We start from the raw sequence: 23,358 nt of genomic DNA, 5'->3' as shown, positions 1-23,358 counted from the left end.
GTTATAATTAATGTTTTAATTTTTTTTTTTACCAATTTTACAAAATATTAGACGTAAAAATATTGTACATAATGTTTTCGAAAACGTTTAGTAACACATGTATGAAATTTAAACTGTAATTAATTATTATTACCATTTGTGTTAAGTTTTTCCCTTTTTGAAATCTCGGCTTGGAATGCGACTGCAACAAATTTTGAACTGTAATGTTAGAGACAGGCAAGGTGAGTGAAAAGTCTAAAACGAACTCTCTCACGCCAATGCACACTGGATGACGTGTCGTACCTACCGCTATATAAATACAAATCTGCCGTTTTGCCATTTTTGATTTTTGACTTCAATAGCCTCCACTCTTCTTCGAGCGGGAACTCGACATTTTTACCTCTTGCGTCTCTCTCGCCCTATCTTCTTCTTTGCATGTCTCTCTGCTTCTAGGGTTTTGAATTTGCTCTTCCTTTCGCAATTCGCGGTGACCGCCGCCATGAATCTGCTCCACGGCTCCAAGGTTTGGGTCGAGGACCGGGATTCTGCTTGGCTGCCAGCTGAAGTGCTCGATTCCGACGGTAACAAGATTCTGCTGCTAACTGATTCCGGCAAGAAGGTGAGCGAGTTCACACGATGTTGCGAATTTGTATTCGGTGGTGATTTTGGTAATTTGAGGAGGTTTTTTGTGCAGTTGTTTGCTTCTAAGGAGAAACTGTTCCCGCGGGACGCTGATGAAGAGGAGCATGGTGGATTCGAAGACATGACGCGGTTGGCGTACTTGAACGAGCCGGGAGTGTTGTTCAATCTTCGAAGAAGATACGAGCTCAATGATATCTATGTGAGTGTTTGATTTTGGATAGTTGGTAGATGCTGAATTCCCGTTGACTAGAGGTTTAGGCTTTGACTGATAGATATTTTTATTGTTGGAAAATGTACTCATACGGAAGTATTGTTTTAGATTTTAGCAGCTTTTAATTTTTCGAGTATGGTTACTTGCTTGTTTGGATAACAAGTAAAATCAATTCCAGGCAACTTGACGTGTGTTTGAATGTAAAACACGTAACTGAGGTTAATTAAATATATATCTCAATCGTATTCAACGGTTCAATTCTACTATAATTTAAACAAAACAACACTGTGAATTTGTGACTAAATATTTGCAAATCCAAGCACAGCACAACCCACCTCTGGATTAGGTGTCACCCTCACCAAATCCGCCCCAGATGATTCACACCCTTGAACTAGGACTGCAAAACAGAAGAAGAATGGAACGATAAAACATCTCCAAACTTTTTTGTTTTTAATATACTTGTTTTGGGAACAATTTTCAAAATTTATTAGAAATTCTGGTCGAGAAACTGATTACTGAGTAGTGTAGAATTGTATTAAAAATATTCTTATTGCCAAAGAATAAGAAGTATATATAAACATACCCATAGTATATACTTTTTTGGTATTTTTTTATATTAAATTATTGCTTTTGTTTATTGATCACGTACTAGAATAATCAAATTCAAATCTATTAACTAATTTAAATAAACCGCAGGTTTTGAAACTTCAGTTGTCCTTTTTGGGATTTCAGTGACTGAACTTTTTTGATTTTAATGCATTCGCAGTTGCTAATATTAACTGAACCATTTTGATTTGTTTGTGTGAACTGTCATTTTATGCTTTTTTTTCCTGTCACTCTTTTCTTTGCTAGACATATACAGGGAGCATTTTAATAGCCGTTAATCCGTTCACAAAGCTTCCACATTTGTATGATTCTCATATGATGGACGAATATAAGGGAATTCCACTGGGTGAGCTTAGTCCACATGTTTTTGCTGTCGCTGATGCATCTTACAGGTGAGTGCACATTTAGTGTGTTATATTTTCAATTTTTACACTATTTGCTACTTGCCATTTTATGTTGTAAATTTGTGAGATTTTGTTGGTCATGATTTAGAGCAATGATGAATGAAGGTAAAAGTCAGTCTATCTTGGTCAGCGGCGAAAGTGGTGCTGGAAAAACTGAGACAACAAAATTGATCATGCAGTATCTTACCTTTGTTGGTGGACGTGCTGCTGGTGATGATAGAACAGTTGAACAACAAGTTCTTGAAGTAAACAATTATTGAACTCAATCAATCATGAATTCAGAGATAATTTATTTCTAAGTTTCATTTGCTATTTAAAATCAATGTGGGATGCTAATTTCTCTATTACATGATTCAGTCCAATCCACTTTTAGAGGCATTTGGTAATGCAAGGACTGTTAGGAATGACAATTCAAGGTGAATTTGGTTCTCTCTTTTGTGTTTATAATTTTTTTCTACTCTACTTGCATTTTATCTTCTTTTAATCCTAGGCAATATTCTAGTTTGTTTAACAAATAAGACTGGTTTAGTGTGTGGAATTTTAGGATTTGGCTCACGAATAGTATATCCCTATAGCATCCTTAGCTAGGGTGAAATTTTATGGAAACAAATTGTTGAAGAAAACATGTTCAATATGTGACATTTTTTAATTAGTATCCCATCAAGTGGGGAGTGTTTTGAGAGGGATTCTTTGTTTGTATTTTTTTCTTCTTTATGTAGCTCTTAGGTTGATTGGCAGATTTGTTTTTTAATGGGATTTCATTAGGTTTTATTCATTTGAGTGTTTGTTTGGGGAAAATTATTTTCCTGGAAATAATTGTTGTTTTCAGAACTCCTTTATGAAAAGTGATTATTTCTCTAAATCAAGTTAAATCCAACATGCACTGGTGTATTGGGTGTATTATATAATGGGGACCAATAACTTGTCTTAATAAGTGAGTTTATTCCTAATTAATCTCACAAAACCTGTTTGTAAGGTGAGGATTGCACTTCAGTTATATATTATACTTTTAACTTTATTCTTGGTCGATGCTGGATGTCCAACACATCCTCTCACGTCGAGAAATGAACATCTCGAGCGTGGGATTAATGATTATGGATGGTAGGAGCCCAATAGCGGTGACCACAACTCCAATGTCTATCTCAACTTCACAAAACTAACTTGTAAGGTGAAAATTGTATCCCACTTGTATATATATTATAATTTAATCTTATTTCTAGTCGATGTAAGATTTCTAACAACTGGTAGTCTTGTACAATTTAATGTAAAGAAACACAATATTTTTATTTTGTGGTATTGGAACCAATGCAAATGAAAAGACACATGTTATCTTATCAATTGGATGGATGCGTTATGTTAAAACTCATAAAAAGACACACCTTATTGTAATTGAGGTTGAATAGAAGATAATGGCCTTTGGTGATGAGTCAAAAATTGTGTAAAAAATTCATCATATACATATGTCGTGGAGGCCTATGGCAGAAGCCATAGTGGACAAAAAGGTATATATTCAAAAACATAAAAAAATAAATTAAAAATAACGTAAATATATAGCAACAACTATCATAAACTAAAATTGAAGAAAATATCACAAATCTCCAATGAACAATGTCATAACATTCATTGAAGTTTCATAATCTCATCATATAAAGTGATAAACTTAACAGTTCAGAAAAAGACCTACAAAAAGATATAACTATAAGAATAGTTTTTTTTTTAAAAAGAGAACGATAATTTTGAAGTTTTTAAAAAAGAGCTCATGTAAATATTCAACAGATGAATAACAAGTATAGCAACATAGAGGATTAATATAGAGAAAAAAAAGGAGAACAAGAGATGGAGAAGAAGAAATCTTAAGAAATCATGAACAAAGACTAGCAAGGAAAATAAAGAAATAATTAAACAAGAGATGGTTAAGATTTCTGGTGTGGGTGGTGGCTGGAGAAGTCTCGTTGAAGTTGCTTGGCAGCAGCTTCAGTGGTTTGCTGGTGAGAGGAAAGTATAAATTCTAGGTTTCTTCTCTTTTTCAAGGTTTACTAGAGTTATGACAGATAGGAAACTTTGAATATTCTTATAAAGGGAGTTCTAAATAATTTTTTTGAAATGGGTCAAGATATAACCCTAAATCGAATTATTTAAAACAAAACATAAAACCCTGTGAATTTCTGCAATGGGTGCGGTAAAATGCAGTGGGCATGGTAGGCATTGTGATAAACAATGCCAAAAAGCTTCAAATAGCATATGGCAATGAAAGGCAAAACATCCATGCCATACTGGTATGACGTCACCATAACAGTTCTTTTGACAACATTTGTTGAAATCACTCAACTCTCATACTTCATGGTAGTTTTTGTCTTTAGTTCTGGGGTTTGAACTTGTCAAAACCATGCTACTCATTATGTATTTTAGGAAGTTTTTTATTTTATCCTTGTTGTAATTTTATTCTTTATTATAGGTGTATCTTGCTATTAATACTAGGGTTATGCATTTAAAAACAATCCCATAATTATAGGGATTTGTTTCCTTAGAATTAGCTCTATATATTTCCTAAAATAACCAAGACACTCATGTATTTATGGGTTCAATGACCACATTATTGAAATACCATAGAAATATATTATTCTTTCTAGAGTTGAGATGGTATCAAAACCTATCTTAGTGCGTTTTGTTGGGCATATCGTGTCACCCACCTCTATTGGGTTGCCATCAAACTACCCACAAATATATAGTCCTATGCTTGAGATGTCTATTTCTCATGTGATGGGAGTGCGTTGAAGATCCCATATTGACTAGAGATAAGATCAAATTAATATATAAATTGTAACAAACATTATCTTATAAACTAATTTTGTGAGGTTGAATTATGCTTACACTCACTTACTAGTGTCACCCACTATTGGGTTCACAAATATCTAGTCCTATGCTAGAGATGTCTAGTTCTCGGCATGAGAGGTGCATAGGGAATTCCACATCGACTAAAGAGAAGGCCAATGTACAATATATAAATTGGAGCAAACCTTACGTTAAAAGCCGATTTTTTGAGGATAGTTAGGCTTTTTTGGAGATTCTACATCGACTAGAGATAAAGACATTTCATAGTATATAAGTGAGTGCAAACTTCTCCTTATGAGCTGTTTTTATAAAGTTGAGTTAGACTTAAATCCACTTCTTAATAGGCTTAAATTCAATTTCTTAATATGACATCAAAACCTATCCTAACGATGTTTCTTAGGCGTATCCTGTCACCTATCAGACCACTGTTAGATCTCGATATGTGGGGGTTCATAGGATAATGTCAAATTATATTATATAAATTGGAACAAATCTTACCTTATAAGCTGATTTTGTAAGGTTAAGTGGAACTTAAATTCCAGTTCCTAATAGTACTCATGTCATGTTATCTTATCAAGTGGGTTCGCTCCCTCATGTTCTTGTCAACCAAATACTGCATTCAATCTTGTTCAGTCAATGTTTTCTTTTTTTACCCCTTCATATCTTTGGGTCTATGTTTATCCATAATCTAGTCCTTGGCTTTGCTTACTTTCAGCCTGCACTCATGAATGAGTTTTCCTAGTTTATACTATATATCAAAGGGGTCATAAATGCTGTTGACTCTTCATCATTATCTAATGTTTTGGTGATGTTTCTTTGTCTACGATTCATTATCTTTTGAGTGTGTCCAAGTCTTTACCCCTCCATCCTATTCCTATTCAGTATCATTCACCAGAGCTGCCTCATTATTATATTGAAGAAGATCCTCCTCTCTGCAGTATTATTTAATGGTGGCTATGTTGGTAACATGAGGAATGCGGGTCATGGTTTTCAACAAATGGCAAAAAACTAGACCGAAGGAATTAGGCCATGTGGCCCGGGAAAGAGTTTAAAACCCTAAAACAAGCAGAAAGTCACGCTACACTACTCCTTCATGAGTCATGATATCCAACCTCCCACACTCTGGTGATTTCCAACCTTCTAGAACCTCTGTCCTACTTTATCTGTTCAACAAAATTGTCTGCCTTTTTTGTTTTTTTGTTTCCTATTTGGTTTTCTAAAGTTATTTTTTTACTTCTTAATTATTACTTTTGGTTTTCTTTAATTTTGTTAGTTATTTTTCTGCTCTATTATTATTTTTTGTTTTCTTTAATTATCATTATCAATTCTGTTTTTGTAATTATTTTTTTTAAAATTTATAGCTTTCTAATATTTATGATGAATTTTAATTTTTCTATTTGTATTTAATATTTAGATTTCCAACTTTTTTCAGTTCTATTTTCTTCTAATTTTTTAAATTATTTTTTATTCTGTTTATTCCTATTTTTGATTGATTTGCTGCTTTTCATTCGGGTTTTTAATTCTTTTGAACTCGTGAACTTTATGAAATTGAGTGTTTAGTAGTTTATGACATTTTTCTTATGAGACATGATGTGTTTTCTTTGGATTAATCCATATTTGGTTAGTATTTTTAGTTTTTTATTCATTTCTGTTTTTTTGTGTGGGTGAATCTAATTTTTAGTTTGTATGCCATAGGCTGACATGCCATCCTCCATACGTGAATGGATGATTTTTGTCTCACTGCCATAGCATGCCATTGATAACACTGCTTCTGAATCCTGTATATATTTATCAGTGTTGGTGTCCTCGTCCTTATGCCAGCACCAATTACTGATGGGATCTCCCCAACTTACAATATAAGCACTTTGTATGTTTTTTGTGAAGAAAAGAACCCCAAAAAATATGAATTATATACTTTGAATAAAGTTATGTTCACCTATCTTGAAATAGTTTTCTTAGTATTGTAGTTTTTTCTATCATATTGAGTCTGACGTTAAAAAAAATCGAGGGACTCCATTTTTTAACGTTTTATATTATTTTTAATTTGCTTTTTCTTAATTCTTAAAGAAATATGAATATATTTATTTATATTTATAATACTAGTGTTTTGAAATGTCCATTCATTTTGAGATGTTGGCTAAGTGTCTCAGCCATCTGGAAGTGTCAGGTTAAATATCCAAGTTAATAAAAAATTTTAAAATTGTTTTGCACATGTTATACAACTGTTGGAGAGGATTTGATATGGGAATGCTAAAAGGAGTGGTTGAGCTTCATAACAATGAAATAGACTTTTGAATACAAACGTATTTAGTGGACTATCATTTTGGGTTGTTTTGACATGATTTTATGTTTTTGTGCTAAACATATTTATAGTCAAGGAGTGGAATTTGTAATGTACTCTTCCATATATATTATTGCTCATAGCCTCTCATTATCTCTATGTTATTTGGTTGCAGTCGTTTTGGGAAGTTTGTTGAAATTCAGTTTGATTCAAATGGTAGAATATCTGGTGCTGCAATTAGAACTTACTTACTGGAAAGATCACGAGTTGTGCAGATAACGGATCCCGAGAGAAATTATCACTGCTTTTATCAGTTGTGTTCATTTGAAAGGGTATTTAATTTCTTTGAGGCCTATTATATTTTGCTGTTGGGTTGGAGTGGGTTTAGTAATGAAGCATGTGCGATAGTTTGCATTGTGCATGTGCAGGCTATGATTTTGATAATATCATGTTCAGACCATTAAGTGTTATAGTTTGTAATTGGGATGCCTCATTTTAGGATGCAGAGAAGTACAAGTTAGGACATCCGAGTCACTTCCACTATCTAAATCAAAGTAAAGTCTATGAATTAGATGGTGTACGCAACTCAGAAGAATACCTGAAGACAAGGAGGGCAATGGATATTGTTGGCATTAGTCACGCAGATCAGGTGTAATATTGTTTCCTTCAGTGCATTTCTTGCTTCATTGCATGCTTTTGTGGTTCAATGGACAGTTTTATTGATGACTAGCCCTTTTCTAATAATCATCCCTTCTTCCTATTATCAGGAATCCATATTTCGTGTGTTAGCTGCAATTTTACATGTGGGCAACATTGAATTTTCTCCTGGAAAAGAGCATGACTCATCGGCAGTAAAAAATGACAAATCAAGATTTCATTTACAGATGGCTGCTGATCTTTTCATGTAGGTGGTTTATATTTTGTTAATTTTAATCTTGTTGTCATTAAATGAGTCATAACTAGGTTGAATTTATTTGATTCAAGCATTTGCGCTCAAAACTCAAATGCACAAGTTTTAAATATGCAAACATTTTATGATGCTGATTTATTAATTTCTGGTAGTATGACCGTGTCAAGTATATAGGCAATTTATGCAACTGAAGTACGGTAGGACAAAAAGTTAATGGAAAAATTTTGTATAGGAAAAAGTAGAGTTTATCTATCAACAGTCTATGCTATTGATCTGTGTAGTATCGACAGGAATACCAAATGAATTGGATGATTGTTGTTTCTCTTTTAAGATGTATTATGGTCATAATTTATAGAATTTTTTTTCCATTTCTAACTGAATAGCTTAATTTTTTTTAATTTGCTAGGTGTTATGGCTGAGAGTGAGTAACTCCTTTATCTGTTGTATTCTGTTAATTCGTTAGAGCTGTCATTACCAGTTGATTTCTGTAAGTCAGTTAGCTGATAGCTTTCACTGTCCGCTGTCATGCCAAATAATGGGCTGGTTTGTTTGTGTTTTTTTTTTTTAAATAAGTGATTATTTAATAAAAAACAGATTTCTGCTTGTTTTGTGTGTTTGTCTAATCTTTTAAAAAAGCAGTTTTCTGCATACTTAAATAAACAGTTCTTATTTACTTCTTACATAAATAAACTGGTTCAATATTATATATATTTTTTTCATTTGTTAACTGAATGGCTTAATTTTTTTCACTTTGCTTGGTGTTGTGAGCGAATAACAACTTACCCGTTGTATTCTATTATTAGTTTGTTACAGTTGTCATTATCAGTTGATTTCTGTTGGTCAGTTAGTTACAGCTCTCACTGTCTGGGTGTTATGTCTGATTCTGTCAGTTAGATGAGCTTCTGTAGTCTGTAAATAGTCGTTGTATAGACAAGAGCTCATCACTTTTACAAACTATCTGTAATCACTTGGGGTTTAGGGTTAAAAAAAAAAAAAGTTGGAGTGCCAACATAGTTGAGATGCCAAATAACAGTGATACTTTAACACTTCCATCTTTTGATAAAAAATACAAAGTTTTCATTTCTCTATATATTTCTGTTTTTCTTTTAATAGGTGTGATGTAGACCTACTGCTGGCAACATTGTGTACTCGTTCAATACAAACTCGTGAAGGAAGTATCATCAAGGTCCTTGATTGCAATGCTGCTGTTGCTGGCCGTGATGCTTTGGCGAAAACTGTTTATGCCCGTTTATTTGATTGGTATACATGTGGTGAATGCAAAATTGGGATGTAGTTTTTTAATGCATTGTTTCCGATGACATTCTTTTTTTATGGTGTTTTAACAGGCTTGTTGATAAGATCAATATGTCTGTTGGGCAAGACATCAATTCCAAGATACAGATTGGAGTTTTGGATATTTATGGTTTTGAGTGCTTTAAGGATAACAGGTATTTTGTCTTCCGATTGTTTGTCATTTATAGGAGTTCTTTTCCCCTTTTGTGTGTATACATGGATTGTGGAGTGTTAGACAAACAGAACAGGAGAGAAATGACTCAGTTTGAAGACTAATATAGTCGTGAAATTTCTCCCAAACTTCATAGGAGTGAGTCTATCAGAGAACACGATAGAGAACCGATTTAGAAAGAGTAGATTGAAGCCAAACAAGTAACAGTTGATCATGAACTTCCCATGCATTATATTCAGGATTAAGACAATCAATTATGCGATCCTCTTTTGGGAGAAAATGCTGTTGAACGACGGGATTAAGCACAAATTGCTGTATCTTATGTGCTTTAATGACCAGGTCCACCATATTGCCTCCAAAGGAGATAGTTTGAATCATCCAGCTTCTCAGCAATGGAAGTTGGAAAGGAGTGCGACACCGTAGCCATTGAGAACAGTGCAAACAGAACCCAAAATCTGGGAAGAGGAAGTGGCGCCGAAAAAATGGCTCTAGATACTATGTTATGTTAGATGAACAAAACAACAGAGAACTGTTTAACAAACTGAATGGTATGCATTTGAAAGGAGAAGTTTGCACAAATATTTAGCTAACTACTTACAACACAAGAGATAGCTAACTGCCTTTGCTGAAAATGTTACACGAGATAGCTGTTAGCAATAGCCAACAACTCTGAATACGTATTACAATTGTGTATATACAGAATAACTAACTACATTATGGAGAGTAGAACTGAGTAGGTTCACTGTGTTTGTTACTTTCTGGATCATTCTTCTGAATGCTAGTCACTTTTCTTAGGTTTTTCATGTATCCAAGACCTGTTTTGTACTTTCACTAGCAGGAAAATGCTTTTTGCTCAGACTTTCATTAGTATCATGCATGGATTGTCCACACCAAAAGGAATTACGCACAGATTGTTTTTCTTTGTATTCACATTGTTTGTTTTTTATTTGCTTGCTGCAGTTGTTTGTTGATTTACTGACCTTTTCTATATGATTGTTTTGCTCATCTAAATAAAATTCACCTCCAACAGTTTTGAGCAATTTTGCATCAATTTTGCAAATGAAAAGCTTCAGCAACATTTTAATGAGGTATCCATATATCATTGTATTTTAAATTGCATTCACTAAGCTTATCAAATATTTCATTTTCTTAATTTGAATTTTGTTGTTTTTTTTTCTCCTTTTGCTTACTGTCTTGTCATTATTTCCAGCATGTATTCAAGATGGAACAGGAGGAGTATGGCAAAGAAGAAATTAACTGGAGTTACATTGAATTTGTAGATAACCAAGATGTTTTAGAGTTAATTGAAAAGGTTTGTATTTTTTTGTTCTTTTAATATTTTTATTGTCTTTTTAGGTGCAAATAATTCTTTAGTCTATGTATTGACATTGCTGTGTAGCATTATTTTGCATTTTCATACATAGAGGTCAGAAATAATGGTATATGAGAAATTATGAAGTACATGAGGTTAGAGATGGAAATTGTAAGAAGATCTATATTAGGATGGATGCTATTCAGCTATTCAGAAATTTGTCAAAAAACCATTTTGTCTGATCCTATGCTCTCTAGGTCTCATGTTTGGGTCTCAACATTTTTTAACAAATAAATTCTCAAAGACTACCTTATATAGGGTACAGATAATCATGATTATTTTAAAATAAGGTGATATAGTTTCATGTGGTGGTGCAATGTTAATGCATACATGTTATTGATGATTACATTGCATTGTCTTGATTTCAATTAATATGTATGCCTTTATTTTCAGTTTCTTATGGATTCATTATTGCATTCTTTTGCAGAAACCCATTGGTATCATTGCTCTGTTGGATGAAGCTTGGTACAGTTTGAGTTCTTCAATATGAATCGGTGTATATTCATTTATTGTAAATTCAGACTTCATCCTGAATTCCTTCTTATTGCAGTATGTTTCCAAAATCAACTCCTGAAACATTCTCAACCAAGTTGTTTCAGCATTTCCGATCTCATCCTAGGTTGGGAAAGGAAAAGTTTTCACAAACAGATTTTACTGTTTCTCATTATGCTGGAAAGGTGAGTACGTGTTACTGGACTTTCTCCTGATTCAGACACATGTTGTGACATATTACAATGTTTAAGGAGATCTTCCACTATTTTTATGTAGGTCACGTATCATACAGATACCTTTTTAGACAAAAATCGTGATTATGTTGTAGTAGAACATTGCAATCTCTTATCTTCTTCAAAATGCCCTTTTGTTTCTGGTCTATTTCCTTTGCTACCTGAAGAATCTTCAAGATCATCATACAAGTTTTCTTCAGTAGCTGCCAGATTTAAGGTGTGTAGATTTTCATCTTCTAAATATGTTCTTTAGAGCTAGGGAGAGCATAATATGACCAACATGTTTTGGAGACTAAATTTATATATTTGAAAATCAATTTCATGTATCTGATCTTTTTTGGGGACCTGGGTTTCTTGTTTGTGTTAGCAACAACTTCAAGCACTGATGGAGACCCTAAACTCAACAGAGCCTCACTACATACGATGTGTGAAACCAAATTCTTTGAATCGACCGCAAATATTTGAAAATGCAAGTGTCATACACCAGTTACGCTGTGGGGTTAGTATTTTAGACGTTCCTTTAATTCAAGCTGTTGAAACAGATACAGATTGCCAACATGTCTATTTGTAAACTGTTATCTTGGGTGTTATCTAATCAATGTTATGAAAAATTGTTTTTTTGGCCAATTTCATACAACAATACACTATAGTGTATAACTTATAATTGGGTTTTTTGTTGTTATTGATGGTAAGGTATAACTTATAAAAAGTTTGTCATTTTTTAACTTCCAACTGCATGTGTAAAAGAAATTGTGGGGTTGATTAAATTTTTTTGAAATAAGATGACTTTGATTCACTTGCTTATCTTCCAGATTTAGTATCCATTAGAATGTCATTTTTGGCATATCTCTATTTTATTTAGGGTGTCCTTGAGGCTGTTCGGATAAGTCTGGCTGGTTATCCCACTCGAAGAACTTACTCAGAGTTTGTGGATCGTTTTGGGTTGATAGCCCCTGAATTTATGGATGGAAGGTGAGTTCATTAAATTAATTTTCACAATTACCTCGTAAGTATTAAATGACTCCATAACTTGTATTCCATGATTTTCAAAGTCGAGTAAAGCTACAAGTCAAGAAGTTTATTTTGTTGGGCTTGTAGTAGCAGTACTTGTACTCATTAGTGTAAATGAGATTGTTAGCAAGGTTATCAGACTTGAGAGTCTATGTAGACTCGTGGGAGGTTTGTAAACTTGACCCATAAACCTGACTGGGAAGAGTCTATTTCACATAAAAATTCAACAAAAAAGATAAACATTCATGATATCAATTCCACAATATTAAAATAAATAAGTTCATACAATTCACCAACAAAATATTAGTTCAAAGAAGTTCATGCAATTCACCAACAAAATATTAGTTCTTAAAGTGATAAGATAATAATTAAATAACTAAAGAAAGGCAAATATTATCAAGTTTTCATCTAATCCTCGTATGAAATATTTGGCTTATAATGTGTCAACCCAGCCTCTCCTAGTCTCCTTGTTTTGCTCCTCCTCTTCTCAATCGTTGCATCTGCCTCCAGTGTCTTCTCCTGTGACTTTCTGTTTTCTCCAGCGACTGCATCTGGTATCTCCAGTGAGTGGCTTGGTAGTCTTTGGTGAGTGTCTTATTTCTACAGAGTGCTGCTGTTCTGATATGATTCTAGAAAGGCTTGCTTTCTTGAACTCTGACAATGAATATTCTATCTTCTTTCCTTTCTTCACACAACTACATAAAATTATCAGAGTAGTGGTTATCGCACTACAGCATTTTCAGGGCCAGCAGCTATGTGGCATTCTCAAGGATTTAAAGCAGTAGTGATTATATTTTCTGGGTAATAGACTTTTGACCTTGAAGAATTCAGTCCCTACACAACTACACAGCCCCTTTACTCAATTTTGAGGGAGAGAAATGGGAGCCTTGGATCCACTCATGTAAAAACTGCTTGTGGTTCTCAAATTTGGTCCTAATTTGACTAGTTTACCTGGTTATTGGTCAATTTTTAAAGCAATTCTACCGAACTACTGGGTTATCTCAAAGAATCTGCCAATCTGTTCTGATTTCAAAATATAGCTTAGGATATGTATAATATTGTTGGCAATTGTAAATTTGAACTGAAACTTGGAAGAAGGAGAAAGAAATGGTAAAACTTTGATTTACATCTGCTGTTTATTTGGAGATTATATTGTCACATTTGGTAAGGAATTGTGGAAAAGTTGTGGTCAATGAAAGGTTTTATCCTTTCCTGGCATCAATTATTATTTTCTAATTGACATTCATTTGAATGCATGTGCAACAATTTGGGCTTCATATTTAATAAAAACTGTATTCTTGTGTTAATAGTTATGATGATAAAGCTGCAACTGAGAAAATTTTGCAAAAGCTTAAGCTTGAGAATTTTCAGGTATGCTTTCCCTAGAAATGTGTTTGCAGATATTGCTCCCCAACAAAGCAAGGATGTAAAAGTGTGTTCATAAGGTTTTTATTTTGCTGTTGTTCAGTTAGGTAGGACCAAAGTATTTCTCAGGGCTGGCCAAATTGGTATTTTGGACTCAAGACGTGCTGAAGTTTTAGACAATGCTGCAAAGTGTATTCAGCGCCGATTGAGGACATTTATTACACGTCAGTATTTCACAATTTTAAGATCTGCTGCGTTTTCTCTTCAGGCATGCTGCAGGGGTTAGTTCATTTTTCCTTATGCAGTTATTACTGTATACTACTCTTGTTAACATGTTGCCTTTACTTTTGCACTTGATTTCTGCTGTGTGACTTGTTTGACATGGGTTCAAATCATGGAAAAGTCTATTCAGTTGTGTAGGGGTAAGGTTGCATACATCTGCCCTCCTAAATCCTCCTAGTTTAGATGCTATGCTAGTGCACCAGGCCACATGTTTACTATCACACGGTCATCTCTCGAATGGCATTGTAGTTGAGTGAAATTTCATATGGTTATAAAGTAGTTCTGAATTTGGCTTGGATTAATATAGGATGGGTTGAATTGAATTGTCTAATTTCCATATTCACTAAATCAGTAAGAAGTCAATCCTTAACTTATTTGTTGTTTCCAAACATTTGTGCTTTCATTGGTTGGCTTCTTTTTTAAGTCAACTCATTCAAAGTTGTTGTTAGAATAACATGGAATGCAAGTTATATGCATTTTGTTTTCTTAGGAACTAGTATGTCAAAACTGCGTTCCTCATTATGTATTTTATGAAGATTTTAATTTTATCCTTGCTATAATTTTATTCTTTATTACAATAGTATCATGCCATTAGTTCTAGAATTATGTATTTAAAATCATTTCCATAATTACTGGAATCTTTTTCCTTAAAATAAGTTCTCTATATTTCCTAAAATAATCAACATGGTCATGTATTTATTGGTCCAATGACCACATTATTGTAATAAATAAGTATATTATTCTTTCTAATTTTGAGATGGTATCATAGCTCCTGACCTTTTGGAGTCTCTGACTGTTTCTATCAACCCTAAAACACAATCTTCATTGTTGTGCCACTCTAATCTCTATTGCAGCCGTTATTGCTGCATAATCCACCTATATGAATGAGATCATGAATTTTGGAATGGAAACTGAGGACAAATTTCAGACTGCTGGAGAATTGCAAAATGTCCAACCCACACATTTGTGCTCTATAACATATTCTAGTAAGTTTCCACTTTTTTTCCGGTCTTAATGCTTTAGGTCCACCTTTATCTCATTATTGGATACTAGACTCTGGAGCCACTGACCATATGACCCCATCACCCAAATACTTCTCCACATATTCTTCATGTCCTAGCAACAAGAAAATTTCCACAGCAAATGGAAATTTTACAACAACAACAAGACAAGGAGAGGTCCAAATAAGTCCTTCCATAATCTTAAATTTTTTTTATGTCCTTAAATTGTCCACTAATATGATTTATGTACAAAAACTCAAAAGATCTTTATGTAATTTTGTTTTTTCATAGAAACTCTTGTATTTTACAAGTTAAGAACCCGGGAAGGACAATTGGACATGCTAGAGAATGGACATTATCAACCTATCAGTAGCCACTCCCTCCCTCATATCTAAATCTACCGTGACCAATAAAGAGAAAACTCAACTATACCATTGTCGGCTGGGACATCCATTTTGAAGTTGTAAAATTGATTTTCCCTTCCTTGTTTAGGAGTTTAAGGATGGAAAGTCTCCACTGTGAGGAGCGAGTTTGCTAAACACAAGCGTGCAAATTTTCCCATTAGCAATAGGTAGGAGTCTTGTCCCTTTTCATCGTAATAATGCTAATGAGAACATTTACTCACTTGTAGCAAACTCACACATCTCACAGTGGAAACTTTTCTTCTCTAGAGTACTAATAGTGAGAAAAAGGTGTATATGAAGCATTAAAACCAAAAGAAAATGGAAACTTACCATAATATGGTAGAGAGCATGTACATGTGGAATTGACATTCCAAAATTCTCCAGCAGTTTGAAATCTATTCCCAATTTCCATTCCAAAATTCACGATCTCATGCATATAGGTGGATTATGCAAAAAGGTTGTCATAATAATCAAAGTGGTGCAACAATGAAGGCTGCACTATGTTCAAGGGGAAACAACAACAAAGACCGTGCTTTAGGGTTGATAGACACATCAAAGACTGCCAAAGATCAGAAGCTCTAGTACCATTTTAGTAAGTGAGTTTGTGCCTAACTCAACCTCACAAAATTGGTTTGTATGGTGAGGATTACACCCTACTTATATATTATAATCTGACCTTGTTCCTAGTTAGTGTGGGATCTTCAACATGAATATTGCTTTTTCATTTAGTGTGGTAAGTCAATTCCTAAATTCACGTTGTTAGAACTTGTGTGATGCAACTATTTAGATTCTCAAGTATTTTAAGTGACCCTAGAGAAGGCTTAATTTATCTTGAGAATCAAATCGTAATATTTTGGATCTTATAAATTTAGTTTATAAGCATGGCATGAATGTCATTTAGTTGAAATTAGTTAGTTTGTACTTACCGCTGGTAGCTTGAATTAGTTAAGAAGTATGAATTGATAGCACATAATAGTTAAATTGTACTAAGGGTTGTCTGGTGCCTATAAATACATTGTTGTACTCCTATTATTGAGTATTTTGAAATTAAAAAAAACTCAGTTAATTTTTTAGTTCAGTTTCTCTAAGATGGTATCCATAGCATTTTTCACCTCTTGCACTTGTCTTTGATCACTTGCTTCGGGATCCTGCTGTCATCTTCGCTCTTCATGTTTTTGTCAATTATTCTTTCTAGTTTGTGTTTGCAAATTGTTGTTTGTTGATTTGGTTTCTTCAGTTGCTCTTGTCATGTCTTTGTTCCTATGTCTTCCACTTTCTAGTTGTTTCCAATGTCAATAGCTGAAAAACTTGATGAATTGAATTATCTTCACTGGAGACAACATGTTGAAATTGCAATCAAATTGCACAAATTACAATGATTTGTTGTAAAAAAGTGACGATTGGTGTCTTTTTTGTGCGAGAAAAGGTTGTGGCCAAGCAACTCTACATCTATCTTATTCCTGCTCTTCATCAGTGGGTAGATGTTGCCAGTCTTTTATGGCTTTCAGTCTTTTGCAGATGGTAGCTTATATTAGTTAAATGGTGCTAACTGGTGTGCGGTTCCTATGAAACATCGTTGTACTCCTATTATTGAGTATTGTGAAATTAATAAAATCTCAGTTAATTCTTTAGTTCAGTTTTTCTAAGATAATATCCTCTAATCATGTATAATGAATTTAATAAGCCGATATAATCATGCATTTGTTGTTTACTAACAGTAATTTATGTTCAAAGTGGCTCTATTTTTCTCTCTTTTACCAGACTCTATCTCTCTCCCATTTCTTGATTTCTCTGTCTTCCCCTAAATTTAACTATTGAAAATGCATTAAATATGGGGATCACACTGGTTTGATATGACATTAGCTTGACTGTCATCAGTTTTTTGTACTTATATTGCAGGTCACATTGCCCGGAAGATATATGCAGCTAAAAGGGAGACAGCAGCAGCTATCTCCATTCAGAAATATATTCGTATGTGGCTTACAAGGCATGCTCACTTAAAACTGAATTTTTCTGCTATTACCATACAATCTCATGTTCGTGGTTTTGTGACTCGCCAAAGATTCTTACATGTAAAAGAACATAGAGCTGCTACTTTTGTTCAGGTAATTTTTTCGAGATGTTATGGTAGAACTTTTAGATGGTCAAAATCATGGCCTTTGTCTTCATCACCTTTATAAAATAGAATTCATTGGGTATTTATCATCCTAGTTTACGAATACTGCCTCTGTCCCTAAATATAAGACATTGTTTTGAAAATTCCTTGCCCCCTTTTATAAGTCTCTTCTCTATTTCTCTTGCATTAATTATTTTGATAAATACCCTTAACTACTTCTGCTATTATTTTTCTCCCCATCCATTAATTATTTAAGGGTGACTTTTGAAAAATATTACAATTACAAACAAATATAACGCTTTTGACTGATAGGGACTTGATTGTTATGGGATGTTAAGTAGGCATCCCATAATACTCAAGTTCTCTACGGATGTTTATGAAAAGGAATTGATTTGCAAAATTTTGTTATTAATTGGTGTAAATTTTAGAAAATTGCAGAACATTTGATATTATTGGTGCAGATTTGTTGGTCACAGATCTTGTACGATTGTACCGTTATAATTATGTAATTATCTCCATAATTAGATAGGAAAGGTGTAGGTAAGCATTTATTGTAAAATATTGTATCATGACTGTTTAGTGGAGAATTCTGTAAAGGAGAGCAAACAGTTTTGATCTGCATCTTTTTTAAGTCCAGTACGGTATCAAATTAGGTTGCATTATGAACACCAAGTTAAGACATTGACCTTGTTCTCAATCTCCGACCATTCAACTCTGCTACTAAGATGTGGGCCAAAAAGTTGAAGAAGATATATAGCCAAAAAATACTGAAGAAGGTTTCAACTGGAACATGAAATTACTATATTTCAAGAGGATAGTCTCTGAATTTCTGAATTCTATTCTCATTTCATGAATTTTTGGGCTGATTAAGCTGATATTTTGTATAAAGATTTATCATATGAAGGCCAAACTGTGGTGCAACACGTTCATGAAAACTAATTTTGAGGGTTTTTAGTCCAATCTCATGAATAGAGTTCCTCTTTCCCATCCTTGGATGCATGCCTCAATCAGCTTTTTTCATGAAGAACAGCGCCTCCTAACTCTACCATCCATTGACCACTAGTAATATGTTTCTATTCCAGTTGCATAAGCTGCACAAGGAAAAACTAAACGACGAGAACTGAGTGCTGTCCAATGTTTCTGTTGCGAAGAACTTGAGAATTTTACTTCACATTGCCCAAAAAGGTTCTGCAGTTACTTAAAAAAAAGATGGTCACATTCATCATTAAAGAATGTCTCTATTAGAGATCCCACATCGACCATGAATTAGGCCAAATTATAATATATAAGAGGGGTGCAATCATCACTTTACAAGCTATTTTGTAAGGTTGGGTTAGACATAAATCCACTTCTTAATAGATATAAATCCACTTACTAAGAATCTCATAATAGCACCAAGGAAAAATGCAATAGCCTTCATAGTCGTAATTGGTCCTTCCGAGAATTGGAATGCTTCTACCCATGTGCAAAGCTTGACCCATAAACAGTCTAACAAATGATAATTTCAGCCTTTTCTCCTTGTACACCTTGGAATTTAGACTCTGTCGCATCCAATCACATGACCAACAATGTTGATACCATTAAAAATGTGATGAGATATTTTGTAATCTTTATTTCTCCTGGCCTCAATGTTCTTTTCTGCCTTTTGGCAAGTGTCTTGGCCACCCAAACTCTTATGACTTGATGAAGTAATGTGTTCTTGATAATGAAATTTCCTTGTCTCTTGATGTTGTTAAATTTGATTCCAAGTCATGTCAACTTTAGAAAAGTAAATTTCTTCCCTTTCCAATTCACCTATTAAATGTAAACCAGCCTTTTGATATGTTTCATATCATGCTCATTACAAATACTTTAACACTTTTATTTAATTTTTGTGCTCAAAAGTTGAGGCATTCTCTCTTCCAAAACTTCAAATTTTTTCATGCATATGTTCAACCCAATTCTCTTCCAAAATAAAAGTTTTGTGTTCTGATGATGGGGAATATACATCTCATTTGTTTAAGGAATTATTGCAGACATGGTATTTTGTTTCAAAGGTCATGTCCTTCCACAGCATAACAAAATGAGGTAGTCGAAAGAAAAAATTGTTGTCTACTTGATGTTGTTCACTCTTATTTTCAAATCTTTTGTGCCTTCTAGGTTTTGATGTGAGACTCTCTCTATTGCTGTCCATCTCCTTAACCATTTCTAGTTCATTACACAGTAATTCTCCTTTCTTATGTTTTTGGTCAAAAACCCATTTATTCCAATCTTTGTCTTCATACATCAATCTCATGTTGTCTATCTTCTAGTATATGTTGATGATATCATAACGATTGGAAACTCTATTGCTATGGTGCAGCAGTTTGCAACTAAACTCCATACTGCCTTTTCTCTCAAACAACTTGGTCATCTTGATTACTTTCTTCGGCTTGACACCAAATATTTTACCTCACCTTTCTATTGTCATGACTCAAAGTAAGTACATTCTGGACTTGCTTCATAAAACACGTGTAATCGAAGCTCATTCCATTTCTTCTCTTATGATTTTTAATTTCAAATTATTTAAGTTTGTGGATAATGTGTTTTCAGACCGTACTCTATATCATTCAGTGGTAGGTGCTATACAGTACACCACTCTCACATGACCAGAAATCAACTTTGCTGCCGAAGATGTTGGTCAATTTATGGCAAAACCACCGAAATCTCATTGGATTATGTTAAACAAATCCCACAGTACCTTAAAGGTACTTTGATTCATGGACTACATCTTTAGCATGAGTCTCTTACACAATCTTTGTCACTTAAAGCCTTTTGCGATGCCGATTGGTCAATCTAGAGTTGATTGCAAACACTTTACTTCAAGAGCAAGTTCTATCTTGGTCTGATTTAATATACTGGTAGCAGAAAGTTACTACTCGCTGCAGCATTGAGGCTGAGTATAAAAGTTTGGCTCAAACTTCTATTGAACTAACATGGACTTCTGCTTTGCTCACTGAATTGAAAGTTCCATTCACTACTCATGTTCTTTTATGTGACAATCAAAGTGTTTTTTTCTTCTTTCTATTGCCAATAATCTGGTGTTCCATAGCTGTTTTCTTTGTGCGGTAAAAGGTTCTGGCACACAACTTTTTTTTCTATCATATTTTAGGTCTGGATCAGTGGGCAGATGTGTTGATCTAAACCCCTTTCTTCAGCTCATTTTTCTTTTCTCATATCCAAACTCTATATGAAGAGTTTTTCTTTTCAAAAATCTTTTCCTTGAGCTGTTAGCTACTGCTTACAACTATCTCTTGTATCAATTAAATCAAGCTTTTTGTTATTGCTAACACCTATCTCCTCCATTGGAGCTTAGCTATAAATACTCTTCTACCTATCTTATTTCACAAGTTAATGAAATGCATTCAATTAAGATGGTTACAAAATTCTCTCTTGTTCAGTTTGTTTGACAGATAGCAAAGCTGCATGATACCATTTTTGCAAAATATCGTATCATCACTATTTAATGGAGAATTCTCCAGAGGAGAACATACAATTTCGAACTCCATCGGAATGACACAATGAATTATTTGCTTTGGTTTCAATTGTTGCTGCATTCACTTTCACACTTGCTTTTTGTGTCTGGTTATGTTCAGATGACATAATTTTGATATATTGCTTTATTGATCATACATGACATTGTAGGCCTTTTGGAGGATGTCCAAGGCTAGGTCATCTTTCCTACGGCATCAAACTTCAATTGTGGCAATACAATGCCTTTGGCGGTGCAAACAAGCAAAAAAAGAGTTACGAAGACTGTCAAAACTGTTTAGGAAGTTTTATATTTTATCCTTATTATATTTTTATTTTGTATCACAGCTGTATCTTACTATTAATATTAGGATTATGTATTTAGAAACAATCCCACAATCATAGGGATTTGTTTCTCTAGAATTAGTTGTCCATATTTCCTAAAATAACTAGCAAGCTCTCATGTATATATAGGTCTAATGACCTCATAATTTAAATAGAAGAAAATATTATTCCTTCTAAACTTGATATGGTATCAGAGCTCCTGATCTTTAGGAGTCTCTGACCGTGCCTGAAAACCCTAAGTTGCAGTCGTCATTGCTGCACAACATTGAGCCTTGCTGCAGCCTTCATTGCTGCACAACCTTGGCCTAATCGCAACCTTCATTGCTGTGTAGCCTTCACCGCGGCTACTGTTCACCGCGGTTACTGTTCACCACGCACTGTTCATCACGGTTACTGTTCACCGCCGCTACTGTTCATCACTGTGATGGCTGAGATCACTGAGATCGTGAATCCTATTGGGGACAGATTCCAAACTGCTGGAGAATTGCAGAATGTTCATTCTGCTTATAGATTAAATGGAAAAAATTATCTCAAATGGTCTCAACTCATTAGAACCATCTTGAAAGGAAAAGGAAAGGTCAGTCACCTGACTGATATGGCCCCTGATGAACAGGATGCCAAGTTCAAATCATGGGATGAAGAAGACTCCATGATCATGGCATGGCTGTGGAATTCAATGGTCCCAGAAATCAGTGATACCTGCATGTTCCTTAAATCAGCAAAGGAAATTTGGGAGGCAGTAGAACAAACCTATTCTAAGGCCAAGGATGCTGCTCAAATATATGATGTAAAAGTGAAAACCGTGGCTGCCAAGCAGGGAAACAAATCTGTTACAGAATATGCCAATCAACTCAAGTCCCTATGGATGGAATTGGATCACTACCGAGTTATAAAAGCAAAATGTTCAGAAGACTCAGCAATCCTTAAGGAGTATATTGAACAAGATAGAGTCTATGATTTCTTGGTAGGCCTGAATCCTGAATATGATCAGGTTCGAATCCAAATCTTGGGAAAAGAGAAAGTCCCAGGGCTTAATGAAGTGGTAGCCATTATTCGAAGTGAAGAAAGCAGGAGAGGACTGATGTTGGAGACCCCAACTACTGAAAGCTCAGCAATGAAAGCTGAAGGAGGAACAGCCATGCTAACTAACCAGAAGAAAAGCAGGTTTTCCAATATAGAGAAAAAACAGGAGGAAGTCTGGTGTACCTACTGCAACAAGCCGCGCCACACAAGGGAAAAGTGCTGGAAATTACATGGAAAACCCCCAAGCAGAGAATGGGGCCAGAAAGGAGGCCCTCCAAAAAGGGAAGGACAAAGACAAGCACACATTGTTAATGGACAAGGAGAAGAATCTGTCCAGCTGAATCATGAAGAGATAGAAAGGGTAAGGTCCTTCCTTAGTAAATTGGAGAAGCCCTCAGGTATGTGCTCCTTAACATATTCTGGTAAGTTTCCATTTTCTTTTGGACTTACTGCTTCAGATACACCCTTTACTCATTTCTGGATACTAGATTCAGGTGCTACTGACCATATGACCCCTCTACCTAAATACTTCTCCACATATATCCCATGTCCTAGCAACAAGAAAATTTCCACAGCAGATGGAACATGTATAACTGCCGCAGGTGAAGGAGAAGTCCAAATAAGCCCATCTATAACATTAAAACATGTCCTTCATGTCCCTAAATTGTCCACCAATCTGATTTCTGTACAGAAACTCACAAAAGATCTCTCTTGTAACGTTGTTTTTCATAACAACTATTGTGTATTTCAGGACAAAAACTCAGGGAGGACGATTGGACATGCTAGAGAATGGAATGGCCTATACTACATGGAGGATCCTAATCTTGGTATCAATAGTCACTCTCTCATATCTGAATCCACCATGACCAATAAAGAGAAAGCTCAACTATATCAT

At 34.4% G+C, this 23,358-nt stretch overlaps 2 protein-coding genes and 1 long non-coding RNA gene across 9 annotated transcripts; 2 read left to right on the top strand and 1 right to left on the bottom strand.

The window, feature by feature from the left end:
• The first annotated feature begins 194 nt into the window (after positions 1 to 194).
• LOC137817585 (myosin-15-like) lies at positions 195 to 21,618 on the top strand. Of its 7 annotated transcripts, none has more exons than XM_068620869.1 (23): positions 195 to 598; positions 674 to 820; positions 1,685 to 1,830; positions 1,948 to 2,087; positions 2,200 to 2,258; positions 7,131 to 7,287; positions 7,455 to 7,604; positions 7,723 to 7,859; positions 8,979 to 9,125; positions 9,212 to 9,313; positions 10,361 to 10,418; positions 10,541 to 10,642; positions 11,130 to 11,167; positions 11,253 to 11,379; positions 11,471 to 11,644; positions 11,795 to 11,926; positions 12,290 to 12,399; positions 13,749 to 13,809; positions 13,907 to 14,084; positions 17,390 to 17,595; positions 19,948 to 20,063; positions 20,178 to 20,332; positions 21,270 to 21,427. In XM_068620869.1, the coding sequence occupies exons 3-23, from the start codon at positions 1,800 to 1,802 to the stop codon at positions 21,293 to 21,295; spliced, it is 2,406 nt and encodes an 801-aa protein (XP_068476970.1). In that variant the 5' UTR covers positions 195 to 598; positions 674 to 820; positions 1,685 to 1,799; the 3' UTR covers positions 21,296 to 21,427. The 7 variants fall into 7 exon arrangements, 5 of the variants coding, with proteins under 5 accessions (XP_068476970.1, XP_068476968.1, XP_068476967.1 ...); XM_068620867.1 differs by having other exon boundaries at positions 196 to 598; positions 1,931 to 2,087; positions 19,951 to 20,063; positions 21,270 to 21,424; XM_068620866.1 differs by having other exon boundaries at positions 196 to 598; positions 1,931 to 2,087; positions 21,270 to 21,424.
• LOC137817588 (uncharacterized) lies at positions 21,402 to 22,146 on the bottom strand. The gene is made up of 2 exons (XR_011081989.1): positions 22,027 to 22,146; positions 21,402 to 21,940 (listed from the first exon to the last, which is right to left on the bottom strand). It is a non-coding gene; the product is annotated as an uncharacterized lncRNA (long non-coding RNA).
• On the top strand, positions 21,865 to 23,340 carry LOC137817587 (uncharacterized). Its single transcript, XM_068620871.1, has 2 exons — positions 21,865 to 22,861; positions 23,215 to 23,340. Exons 1-2 carry the CDS (start codon positions 21,865 to 21,867, stop codon positions 23,247 to 23,249), a joined length of 1,032 nt encoding a protein of 343 aa, XP_068476972.1. The 3' UTR covers positions 23,250 to 23,340.
• The last annotated feature ends 18 nt before the right edge of the window (positions 23,341 to 23,358 follow it).

Source organism: Phaseolus vulgaris, unplaced genomic scaffold (genome assembly GCF_000499845.2).
Source record: "Phaseolus vulgaris cultivar G19833 unplaced genomic scaffold, P. vulgaris v2.0 scaffold_235, whole genome shotgun sequence".
NCBI classification, from domain to species: domain Eukaryota; kingdom Viridiplantae; phylum Streptophyta; class Magnoliopsida; order Fabales; family Fabaceae; genus Phaseolus; species Phaseolus vulgaris.
The sequence above is the reverse complement of the archived record's forward strand: the minus strand, read 5'-3'. Positions and strand labels throughout refer to the sequence as shown.

What these genes read in the sequence shown, in the direction of transcription:
- LOC137817587 (XM_068620871.1), top strand. Translation starts at nt 21,865, where the DNA reads ATGGCTGAGATCACTGAGATCGTGAATCCTATTGGGGACAGATTCCAA. An exon ending in TAAATTGGAGAAGCCCTCAG is followed by an intron (nt 22,862 to 23,214) that starts GTATGTGCTCCT and finishes TGTGTATTTCAG; the next exon opens with GACAAAAACTCAGGGAGGAC.
- LOC137817585 (XM_068620866.1), top strand. Translation starts at nt 479, where the DNA reads ATGAATCTGCTCCACGGCTCCAAGGTTTGGGTCGAGGACCGGGATTCT. An exon ending in TTCAGCAACATTTTAATGAG is followed by an intron (nt 10,419 to 10,540) that starts GTATCCATATAT and finishes CATTATTTCCAG; the next exon opens with CATGTATTCAAGATGGAACA. An exon ending in AATCCCACAGTACCTTAAAG is followed by an intron (nt 20,333 to 21,269) that starts GTACTTTGATTC and finishes ATGACATTGTAG; the next exon opens with GCCTTTTGGAGGATGTCCAA.